We start from the raw sequence: 12,848 nt of genomic DNA on the forward strand, positions 1-12,848 counted from the left end.
CAGCTATCTCCACTCAGGAACCAGAATTGTCCTGCTAAACCTAAGACAAATAATGTCATTTCCCTGGTCAAAAACTTCTATCTTACGCACATAGCAAAGTCAATGTCCTTCCAATGGATTCTAAAGCACTGTAGTATCTACTCTAATTGCCCTTTCCATTTCCTTTCTTAACCCACCTTCTATTTCTTCTTTTGCTGAATCTTTTCTAGCCAATCTGGCCACTTTGAACACGATAGCACAATTCTGCCTCAGGGACTTTGTATTTTAACATTTGCTCAGCTTAGATGCTTTCCTACCAGTTCTCTGAATGAACCCCTCTTTTATTTCCTATGGTCCTCTGCTCAAATGTAGTCTTCTCAATGAGGCCTTCCTGGCTATTGTATTTAAAATTGCAAAACCACTGACTTCTATCAAGATGGTGGTAAATGTTAGGCTTGCCTCCTCCCACAACCATATTGAAAGTATAACTAAAATACAGAACCACACTTGCAAATCACCTGAAGATTAGCTGCCAAACAGAACTCATATCTAAGGACATTAAAAAATGTAGCGAGACTCATAGAAGGGGAATAGATGCAAAATAGGCTGCGTACACAACTATGTGTGGCAATTAAGATGTGGGAAGATTATCTCAGCTGTGGAGGATTGCCCCAAGCAGGGAGGGGTCCCAGCCCCACATCTGGCTCACCATCCTGGGGCACCAATGCCAGGAGGAGGACTCCCCCACAACATCTTGCTATGAAAATCAGTGAGGCTTCCCTCTGGGAGAGATGGAGGGCTTTTGGAGTCCCATATGGTCCTCTTAAAGGGTCCATACATGGAATTACCTGCTGACAGATACACTCTAAGTTTTAGCACTGGGGAAGCAGGTCGAAAAGTGTCAGAGACATAGGAGGAAGAACTAAAACTGTCTGGCTTCAGGTCAGGACTAGAGTGACAGCTCTCTCTGACATTATGTTTTTTGTTGAGCCCTCCCACAATAAAGCTGGCGAGCAGATGCCATTTTCACTTTGCTGAACCCTCCCCCTAACCCAACCTACATATGGTTACCAAATCTGAGTCTCCATCAAACTCACTTCACCCTGGTGATACCCTGAAAACCCACTCCATCTAACTGATGCACAAGCCTGAACCTCCTTCTGTGGCTGTTATTCATAAGAGGCTGGCCTCAGCCCACAGCATGGAAGTCATGACAGCTGGCCTCAGTTCACAGCATAAGCACTCCCAGGTGTCTCCAAGCCCAGCATAGGCAGCTGCTACTATAGATCACTTTGTAGCTCCTACTGTGTGGACATGGGACCAGCATAGGTAGAAGCTGACCTAGGTCTGCACTAGTACCCCTCCCAAGAGGGGTGCCAACGCACCCACTGACTGGATTCAGAACACACCAGGGCACCACCCAATTAGCTCCACAATGGCACACCCAAAAGGCCAACTCAACAGGTACCAGAGGACCACTAAAGCAAATCCCACTCCGTACGGTCTGCCCCTATATGATAACTCATCCTCTGTAGTCATAGCCAGTCAGCTTGAGGATTAATTCCATCCACTCATGTGCCAATAGCAATCAAGGCCCAACTACAACAGGAAGACACAAACAACCCACAAAAGAAGGACACCCCTAAAGTACCCAGCTGAGGTGGCCAGGGATACTGTACAACTTGGCCCCATAGGACACCTACTATATAATAGTAGTTGCCAAGACTGGGAATGACTGCCAAGACTGGGAAACATAACAGATCAATCTAACATGTAGAAACAAACACAGGGAGAAAACCCAAATGAGTAGACAAAGAAACATGTCCAAATGAAAGAATAGGACAAAATTCTAGAAAAAGAACTAAACAAAATGGAGGCAAGCAATCTACCAGATACATAATTCAAAACACTGGTTATAAGGTTGCTCAATGAACTTAGAGTAAGAGTAAATGAACTCAGTGAGAATATCAACAAAGAGATGATAAACATAAAAAAGAGGACAGAAACCATAAGAAAGAATCAGAAATGAAAAATACAATAAGTGAAATAAAGAATATATAAGATGGAATCAACAGCAGATTAGATGAAGCAGAGGACTGAATCAGTAATTTAGAAATAAGGTAGGCAAAAACAATCAGTGCAGCAAAAAGAAAAAGAATAAAAATTTCACGGTGGTTCAAAGCAGGGTTCCCTAGGCCCTGGGCCATGGACCAGTACAAATCCAAAACCTGTTAGGAACCGGGCCCAAGGGAAGCTCCTCTGAGCTCTGCCTCCTGTCTCTACCTGCTACTCCCCCATAGCAGGTGACAGGTAGTGAGGGAGTGAACCTCACCTGAACTCTGCCTCCTATACCTCCCTCCCCCAGCTCTCCACCTTCTGTCCCCCCCCCACCATCCCAGCCACCAGTCAGTGCAAAAAACAGACCCTGGTGCCAAATGGTTGGGGAGCTCTGGTTTAAGGGATCTCTGGAACAACCTCAAGTATAATAATAATCACATCACAGGGTACCAGACGGAGAGAAAGAGCAAGGGACTGAAAACCTATTTGAAGGAATAATGACTGAAAACGTCCCTATTCTGGCAAAGGAAATAGACATATAAGTCTAGGAAGCACAGAGAGTCCCAAACAAAATTAATCCAAACAGGCCCATACCAAGACACACTGAAATTAAAATGCCAAAAGTTGAAGACAAAGAGATCATCTTTTTTTTAACCCTCATCCAAAAATGTTTATTGATTTTAGAGAGAAAGGGAGAAAGAAACATTGATGTGAGATAGAAACATCAATTGGTTGCCTCCCATATGTACCCCAACTGGAGATTGAACTCACAACCTAGGTATGTGCCCTGACTGAGAATGGAAGCAGCAAACTTTGGTGTATGGGATGATGCTCCAACCAACTGAGCCACCAACCCAGATCCAAAGAGAGAATCTTTAAGAGCAATAAGAGAAGAACACATAGTTATATACAAGGGAGCTCTTATGACACCCTCAGTTGATTTGTTAACAGAAACTTTGCAGGCCAGAGGGATTGGCACAAAATATTCAAAGTGATGAAAAGCAGGGACCTACAACCAAAATTACTATTACCAACAAGGCTATCACTTAGAATAGAAAGGTAGAAAAAGAGCTTCTCAGACAAGAAAAAGCTAATGAAGTCCATCACCTCCAAACCAATATTGTAAGAATTATTAAAAAGACAAGAAGAATAAAGAAGGAAGAGGAAGAAGACAAGGAGGGAAAAAGGGGAAGGGAGGTGGAGGAAAGGAGGAGAAGAGGAAAAATTAAAAAATACAAACAGCCTTGGCTGGTGTGGCTCAGTGGTTTAAGTGCCAGCCTGCAAATCAAAAGGGTCACCAGTTTGATTCCCTGGGTTGCAGGCCAGATCACCAGTTGGGAGTGTATGAGAGGCAACCAATCAATGTATATATTTCTCTTCCTCTCTTTCTCCCTCTCTTCCCCTCTCTCTAAGAAATAAACAAAATATTTTTAAAAAATAAAAATATGAATACTAAAATGGTAATAACCACATACCTATCAATAATTACTTTAAATGTAAATGTAGATAGTGATATTTTTCTTCCTATACTATCTAGCATAGTGTCTGGTAATAAAATAGTTACATAATCAAGCACTATTTGCTGAATAAATGAATTTCACAGGGGCAGAAATGCTATTAAATGTCATTGTGCCATAATGGAATGTCCTCCCATTATCAACTTGAGCCAGGAAGGGAGACACAACTCTAAAAGGTGGCTAAGGAAAAGTGTTACACATCTGGAGGAGTGATGGCAAGGACAGGAAATACATACCTTGACAAAGTGCTCAATTAGGATTTCTACCACAATGTTCTGGAATTTGATATTCATCATGGCAGCCACAGTGTCCTCCTGAGCTCTCATCAGCGTGGGACCAAAGATCACCCCCATGTTGGAGGGGGTCATAAGGTTCTCTTTGCTGTGCTCACATACACTGCCAAAAGAGAAAGAAAATGATTAACAAGATTTTCTCTAGGATTCCCATGTAACCGAGACTATTAGTTGACATAGGGGGTAAGTGAAACTAAAACGTAGAAAAAGAGGCCCAAGATGGGAAGAATCAACTAGCAAAGAACACAAGAACTATATACCGAGGGGCCAAAGTGAGACATAGGTAACTTAGTAGTACTGTAGAATAGAGGCAGGTTGTAGGGCTACAGTTAGAGAGTATTTGGAAAGAAAGGAAGGAAGGAAGCAATATGACATTCCAGGCAAGAGGTATAGTGTGTATATAAAGAAGAAAAAAGTACATAAAGTGTATACCAGCCTCATCAATTAGGAATCCAGGTCCTTTCCAACCCTGAGTTCCAGAAGCAAAAAACTCAAATAGCTAACAGGGATTCTTAAGCTTAGCCCTTTAATATTGTCCTTATTTTACAGATGAAAAAACAGAAGTCCAAAGAAGGAAAAATATTTGCCTGAAGTTACAAACAGCCAAAGTCCAACAGGGCCTTTAACCCCACATTTTCTGATCCCTAGTTACCTCCTTGGTTAATTTTCCTTTGCTGGTGTCCTCTTTTTGTTTTTGTTTTTTAATTGGACAGGACAAACTCTTATGAAAGCAGCAATTAAGGCCTTCTATGACTTGGGCTCTGAAACTGATATGAGTGATTCATTAGCTGTGCAACAGTGACTATTAGTGACCTAAACTCTCTGGACTTCAGTTTTTCTATTTGCAAAAATAGTATCTACCTCAGAGGGTTGTTGAATAGACCTAAGTGGCTTTAGCATGGTATCCTGGAAATAACCCATTAGAAGTATCTGCTCCTATTACTACCTCTCCAGGAGTCTCCATCTAGGCACTGCTGACCTTGGACATTTCATATACTGTACTGCTTAGGTCAGATTTTCTGGCTAAACCATGTTGTTTCAAGCTCCATGTCTTTGCATTCCTTGAGCTTAAAATGTTCCCTCCTCCTAGACCTAAAGAATATGTCTGTGTCCATTGAGACTCACTTTACCTGGTATCTCCTTCAGAGCCATTCCAGCCCACTGTCCTCATCTTGACTGAAGGACACCATCGGAAAGCAGAGTATATTGCAATTTTTTGTTTATTACCTGCCTCTCCCACTAGGGGGTAAACAACTTCCAAGAATGTGTGCCTTGCACAAAGTGGGTTCCAATTAATTATTATTATTATTATTATTATTATTATTAAAGATTTTATTTATTTATCTTTACAGAGAGGGGAAGGGAGAGAGAGAGAGGGAGAGAAACATCTTTGTGTTGTTGCCTCTCACATGCCTTCCAACTGGGGACCTGGCCCACAACCCAGGCATGTGCCCTATTTGGGAATTGAACTGGCAACCCTTTGGTTCACAGGCCAGTGCTCAATCTACTGAACCACACAAGGCAGGGTCAATTAATTATTTTTAATAGACCTGAATGTCTCTACTGCTCTTTCAAATAGTACTGGAGGCATCAAAGTAAAGGATGTGCTGTTCTTTGGTCAAAATAGCTATGAGGGCCCTGGCTGGTGTAGCTCAGTGGATTGAGCACAGGCCTGCAAACCAGAGGATTGTGGTTCGATTCCCAGTCAGGGCACATGCCTGGGTGGCAGGCCAGTTCCCAGCAGGGGACACACGAGAGGCAACATTGATATTTCTCTCCCTCTCTCCTTCCCTTCCCTTCTAAAGATAAATAAATAAAATCTTTTAAAAATACCTATGAGGGAAGAGAGGTGAGGAGATAAGACAACCCATGACAAACACTAATTTTGAAAACCCATCCAGATCAAGAGCCATCCAAGATGGCAGAGTAAGTAGAAGTTGCACTAACCTTCCATGCCCACATCCAAATTACAACTAAATTTCAGAGCATTCAACCTGTATAATCCTCTGAAGACTAGCTGAACAGAAGTTGTAAGATTAAGGATGTACAGAAGACCAGAAAGAAACCAGTAGGAGGGGTGGAAATGCAAAATGAACTGACCCTTCATCCATGTGAGGTGGTTGAGAACCCAAAGGGATATCTCAGCTGCAGAAGTCCCCTCTGAGGAGGGAAGGGTCCCACCCCTACTCCAGGCTCCCCAGTCTAGAGCACCAGCTAAGAGAAGAGGGGCCCACATGACATCTGCCTGTGAAAATCAGCAGAGACTAAATCTGCTTGGGTGACACAGAAGAATGCTGGAAACCCAGGCATCCACTAAAAGGGACAGCACAGAAAATTTCACTAACTGGCACTCACCATACACTCTGGTGAAGTTGTCAGCATCATACAGGGTGAGGCTGAGTTGTGTGGCTTCAAGGAGAGGGCTGGAGAGATACCCACCAAAGTCCACGTGTTGAGTCCCTTTCCCACATCGCCCATGGATATCATCATTTCCGGGTTGACCACTGACCCATGGGGCATTAGTATGAGGAGCTACTCTAGCCCCATCCTGATGACTCCCAGAGGTCCTGCCCTATGCCCAGGTCACACATAGCTGTGGGCTCTGCCAGCAACAGCCTGCCTCAGCCTGTGATGCAGTCAGTCCTTTTAAAAACCTTGAGGAATTACAGGTGAGCTCAGGGAGCAGGGGCTGTGCCAGAGATACACAGGGAGAGGCTGAGTTGTGTGGCTTTTAGGGCAAGTGCCATCTTCCTGTGCAAAGCCCTCCCTCAATGGGCCAAATCTTAATTTGCTGTTGCCCACTCTGAACTCTACTGGCTCGACTCTAATGACTCCCTTAGACCAGATTCCACCATAGAGGTTGACAGGACCCAAGTAGGTGGTGGCTGACCTCGGTATACTATGAGAATTTGTGAATGGCCTCAGACCCAGCACTGATGTATTTTGAATCTGTATTAAACTGATGAACACCACTTGGTCTTACGTGGTGACTCACTGATAACCTACCTCATACAAACTATGTACCGCATGAGGCTACTTCAAGACTGAGGTTAGTGGACAGCTGGCAGGTAGATGAAGGACTTGGGGTGCCGTGGGACTTTTGCAGACATGCACCAGGCCTGGTACTGCTGGCAGATGGCCCTCAATACACAACTGGGCCCTCACACATACACCCAGGACTGGCACAGACAGCTAGTAAGAGTGGCTCCTAAAAAGAAGAATCTGACATTGACCTGCACCAGATTCCCCCCAAAGAGCCTCCAGAATCAACATACCCAGGGGCTGGTTTCAGACCACAATACAGTATGACCTGATAAGCTGTACAGGCAGTACATCCAAAGGGAGAACTAACCAGTCACTAGACCAGGGTTCCCCAACCCCTGGACTACAGACTGGTACTGGTCTGTGTCCTGTTAGGCACTAGGCCATTCAGCAGGAGGTGAGTGGTGAACGAGTGAGCGGATCTTTGCTTGCATTACTACCTGAGCTCTGCCTTCTGACTCCTTCCCACTCCCACCCCACCCCACCCCCATCCATGGAAAAACTATGTTACACAAAACCTATCCCTGGTGCAAAATACGTTGGGAATGGTTGCACTAGACCATGCTGGGACAAAATCCACTTTCTAGAGTCAGGGTCTGCCTAGCAACTGCCACATTGGGCTCAATGGTCAATCCTCATAGTCAGCCAGACTGAGGGTCAACCTCAAGATAGGCAAAGGGCAATCGAGACTCAACTACAACAGGAGGGCTCATATAACCACACAAGAAACCAGCTCAGGTGAACAGGTAGATTGAGCAATTGGGCCCATAGGACACCTACTAAATGAGGCCCCAATACCAATCCTGGAAGACACAGCAGATCTACTGAATACAGAGTGGCAGCCAAAATGGGATATCAAAGAAACATGGCATAACCAAAAGAACAGGAGAAATCTCCAGAGAAAGAACTGAATGAAATGGAGGCAAGAAAAGTACCAGACACATAGTTGCAAACAATGGTTATAAGGATGCTCAACAGCATGAAAAAGGACATGAAAAGAAAAAAGAATTAAAAAAACTGAGGATGATTTAAAGAACCCCTGGCACAATATCAAGCACAAAAATATCCATATCATAGGGATGTTAGAAGAAGAAAAGAGAGGGAAAGGGACTGAGAAGCTATTTGAAGAAATAATGACTGAATACTGCCCTAACCTGATGAAAAAAAAGGCTCACAAATCCAGGAAGCACAGACATTCCCAAAGTGGACCTAAGGAGGCTGGCAACATGACACATCATAATGAAAACAGCAAAGAATAAAAACAAAGACAATCCCAAAAGCAGCAACGGTAAGATAGTTACCTTCAAGGGAGCTCCCTTGAGACTGTCAGCTGATTTCTCAACAGAAACATTTCAGTCCAGAAGAGACTGACATGAAATATTTAAAGTGAGGAAAAGCAAGGACTACTCTACCAATACTAGTCTACCAAAAGCAAAACTATCATTTAAAATTGAAGGTAAATAAAAGAGCTTTCCAGACAAGAAAAAGTATATAGGAATCCATGACCACCAAACTAGTATTACAACAAATATTAAAGGGCCTTCTTTAAGAAGAAAAAGAAAAACACAGAGGAACATAGTTATAAAGAATAAGATGGCAATGGAAACCAAAAAGAATGGGGGTACCAATAGTTATATATCAGACAAAAAAAGACTTTAAAAGAAAGGCTATAGTAAGAGACAAAGAAGGATATTACATAATAATAAAGGGATCAATCCTACAAGAGGATATAACCCTTGTAAATATTTATCCACACAACATAGGAGCACTTAAATATGTAAAGCAAATCTTGATGGACATAAAGGAAGAGAGTGACAGTAGTACAATCATAGTACACATTTTAACACCCCACTGACAACAATGGACAGATCTTCCACATAGAAAATAAACAAGAAAACAGCGGGCTTAAATGACACTTTAGACCAGATAGATTTAATTGCTATTTTCAGGGCAGTTCACCACAAAGTAGTAGAATATACATTGTTTTCAACTGCACAATGAACATTTTCCAGGACAGACCATTCTATGTCTGCAAAACAAATCTCAACAAATTTAAGAGGACTGAAATCATATCAGTTACCTTCTCTGACCACGAGAGTATGAAACTAGAAATCAAACTAATTCAAAAGTATATATGTACCCCTATGTTCATAGCAGCATTATTTACAATAGCCAAGATTTGGAAGCAACCCAAGTACCCACCAATAGATGAGTGGATGAAATACAAGTGGTGGTACATATATACAATGGAATACTACTGAACCGTAAGAATGAATAAAATCTTACTGTGTGAGAGCATGGTTGGAGTGAAAGGGTGATATGCTAAGTAAAATAGTCATTGAAAGGCAAATACTATGGTCTTACTTATATATGAAATCTAAATAGCAAAATAAATGAATCAAGCAAATTGAAACAGACTTGTAATTGCAGAGAACAAATCGATGGTTGCCAGAGGGGTTGGGGATAGGGGACGAGGTGAAAGAGGTAAAGGGATTAAGAACTAGAGATTGGCAGCTGCACAACAGTCATGGGAATGTAAAGTACAGTATAGGGAGTATAGTCAATAATACAGTAACAACTATGTATGGTGCCATGTGGGTACTGGAAATATTGTGGGGATCAGTCTGTAAAGTGTATGATTGTCTAACCACTGTGCTGTACATCTGAAACTAATGTAAAATATCACTGAATGTCAACTGTAATTGAAAAATAAGATTTGTTTTAGAAACCCACCCATTTCAAAGTCCCTGCAGGACTGACCCAATTAATGAGCAGGCTCTTGTCACTAAGTGGGTAATTGACAGGGACAGAATATTTAGACAAATCCTAATGAAGCCCATTAAACTTGTGTCTAAGTCTGTGCACTATTCAGATGTTAATGAACAGCAACCATTCACAGGCCTTTGGTATTGCTGAACTGTTGATATGTCCCCTTCAAAAGTTTAAATACTTCTGAAATTAACCCTTTGTTGTTTACTGACAGAATTGTTTCAGATGTTACATTTTAAAAGGAACTCCATGCTGTTACCAAGGGATCCAGAATGGCTAAACTAGCAACAACAGCTTCCAACAGATGCCGATGCTCTTCTCCTTTTGGGAGCTTTGAAAGTAACTTCCTTTAGCTGAATGTGCCAGAGCTCATTTAACTCTCACAACTGCAAGTGGTGGAGTATTTTATCTCAGAAGCCTATGTCTATGGTGGAGGATAAAGCACTTCATCAAAGTCAGAAGATTTATGAATACATGGCAACACAGGGATATAAACCCACATCTGTGGAACTGCAAGTCTTACATTCTTCCATCAGATCCCAGTGCCTGCTTGCCTAGTTCCTCTCAAGGAACTGAAGCCCATATAGGGACCCCTGTAAATTCTACTCACCTTCTATTTCTCTGAGGGCGATTCCTATGTCTTAAGACAGTTACTTTTCCCTTCTTATGAGATTTTGAAGGTATCCTGTTCTTTGAGGAGATTTCTTTGCATTTGATATCTTTCTTTTTATTACTCATTCTTTTTTTAACCTTAATTTTTCTTTCTGAAATTAAGTATTGGTTTTGGATGTACAGCTTAGTAGTTAGACAATTATATACCACCTTTCCAGAAAAAGCCCAGCTATTGTTAGTTAATATAATGAAAATGGTATGTGTAACACAGATGTAACCTAGAAGCCAAGACTGGGCTGGAATGAGCATGTGTGAACAATGACAACTTCACTGTACTAGTCAGTGGTGCACGGTAGATGCCATTGACTTAGCACATGTACTGTGTGGCCATTGCATTTAAATTGTCTGAGTAGAGCAAAGACTCTGCATCAAATTTTGCACTAAGCTTGAACATTTCTCCATGGAAACTATTTGAATAATTCAGAATGCTGCAGCTATGGTGATTGGCAGGTTCATCACGGCAATGTGCCCACTCATGCATCACATCTTATGCAGAGGTTTTTGTGAAATATTCAATCGCCCAGGTGACTCAACCCCCCTACAGCTCAGATTTGGTGCCCCGTGACTTCTGGCTTTTCCCAAACCTAGAATCACTTTTGAAAGGGAAAAGATTTCAGAAAAATACAACAGGGCAGCTGATGGCAATTGGGAGAACTGTATGAGGTCCCTAGGTGCCTACTCTGAAGGGGACTATATCATTGCCCTATGTGCAGTGTTTCTTGCATATTCTTTGATAAATGTCTCTATTTTTCATAGTACATGACTGGATACCTTTTGAACAGACCTGATATACTCTATACAGTGTTCTCCTTGATATTTCCAATACTCTACCTGGCACCATACCTAGTTATCGCAATATTATAGACTATCTTTCCTATGCTTCATTTATTTCCCTGTCACAATTTTGTAACTACTGATTTGTGCTTCTTAATTCCTTCATCTCTTTCACCCAATGCCCCAACCCCCTCCCCTCTGGCAACCACCAGTTCCCTCTGTATATATGAGTCTGTTGCTATTTGTTTGTTTATTTTATTCTTTAGATTCCACATATAAGTAAAATAATATGGTATTTGTCTTTCTCTGACTGAATTATTTCACTGAGCATAATACCCTCTACATCTATCCATGCTGTCACAAATGGTAAGATTTCATTTTTGGCTAAGTAATAGTCCATCGTGTAAATGTACCACTGATTTTTTATCCACTCATCTACTGATGGGCACTTGGTTTGCTTCCAAATCTTGGCTATTGTAAATAATATGCTGCAATAATCATAGAGGTGCATATTTCTTTTGGATTAATGTTTTGGGTTTCTTCAGATATATTCCCAGGAGTGGGACTGCTGGGTCATACGGCAATTGCATTTCTAATTTTTTTGAGGAGAATCCATATTGTTTTCTGTATTAGTTGCACCCATCTGCAATCCCACCAACAGTACAAAAGGGTTCCCTTTTCTCCAAATCCTCACCAGCACTTGGTGTTTGTTGATTCATTAATGGTAGACATCCTGACAGGTGTGAAGTGGTATCTCAGTGTGGTTTTAATTTGCATTTCTCTGATGAGGAGTGATGTTGATCATTTTTCATGTGTCTACTGCCCATCTGTATGTTCTCCCTGGAGAAGTGTCTATTCAGATAACATTGTGAATACTACTAAGAGGCTTAAGTCACTCCAAAACCACTCCAAAGTGTGGTTTAATAAGATGAATGAAACCAAACAAAGCAATTGTGAATAGTGAGTTAGAGAGGACCTTGTAATATGATTTGACAGCAAAGAAATCTTAAATTCTTGTGTCATAGGAACTACAGAAAATGAATATAACTTCTTAAATGTACAAATTTAAAACAAAGAAATGGGTATCAGGTGGAGGTTGCAAAAATCTTCAGTTTAGGAAAAAATAATTTTGATTAAATGGCTTAGAGGAAGGGTCATAAATTATAATGCCTATAGCTAGCACTACCTTATGATCCAGCAATTCCACTTATGGGTATATATACCCAAAGCAAATGAAATCAGCATCTCAAAAAGATATCTGTACACCTGTGCTTCTTGAAGTATTATTCCCAATAGCCAAGATATGGAAACAAGCTAAATATCTACAGAGGGATACATGGATATATATCTACAGAGGGATACATGGATATATATATATATATATATATATATATATATATATATATATATATATACACACACACACACACACAGTGAAACACTAATCAGCCTTAAAATAGAAGAAAACCCTGCCATTTGCAACAAAGTGGATGACCCGGGAAGACATTACGTTAAGTGAAATAAGAAAGACACAGAAAGACAAATACTGCATGATTTCGCTAACAGGTGGAATCTAAAATAGTCTAACTCTCAGAAGTAGAGGGTATAATGGTGGTTGGCAGGGGCTGAGGAGGAGGGAAAAATTCGGAGATGTCAAGAAGTACAAGGTTTCAGCTATGTTAGTTGAGTGCATTCTGGAGATCTAATGTACAGTGATGTGAGTACAGTTAACATACTGTATTGT

At 41.3% G+C, this 12,848-nt stretch overlaps 1 protein-coding gene across 6 annotated transcripts in view; it reads right to left on the reverse strand.

The window, feature by feature from the left end:
* The window catches only part of OPHN1 (oligophrenin 1), a 271,254-nt gene that overhangs the window by 58,295 nt on the left and 200,111 nt on the right, over positions 1-12,848 (reverse strand). For all 6 annotated transcript variants that reach the window (XM_053666516.1, XM_053666511.1, XM_053666513.1 and 3 more), the window contains exon 19: positions 3,791-3,950. In XM_053666516.1, the coding sequence (XP_053522491.1) occupies positions 3,791-3,950 (160 nt within the window). The remainder of the gene's footprint in view (positions 1-3,790; positions 3,951-12,848) is intronic.

Source organism: Artibeus jamaicensis, unplaced genomic scaffold (genome assembly GCF_021234435.1).
Source record: "Artibeus jamaicensis isolate MK-2021 breed Jamaican fruit bat unplaced genomic scaffold, CSHL_Jam_final contig_457, whole genome shotgun sequence".
In the NCBI taxonomy this organism is placed as follows: domain Eukaryota; kingdom Metazoa; phylum Chordata; class Mammalia; order Chiroptera; family Phyllostomidae; genus Artibeus; species Artibeus jamaicensis.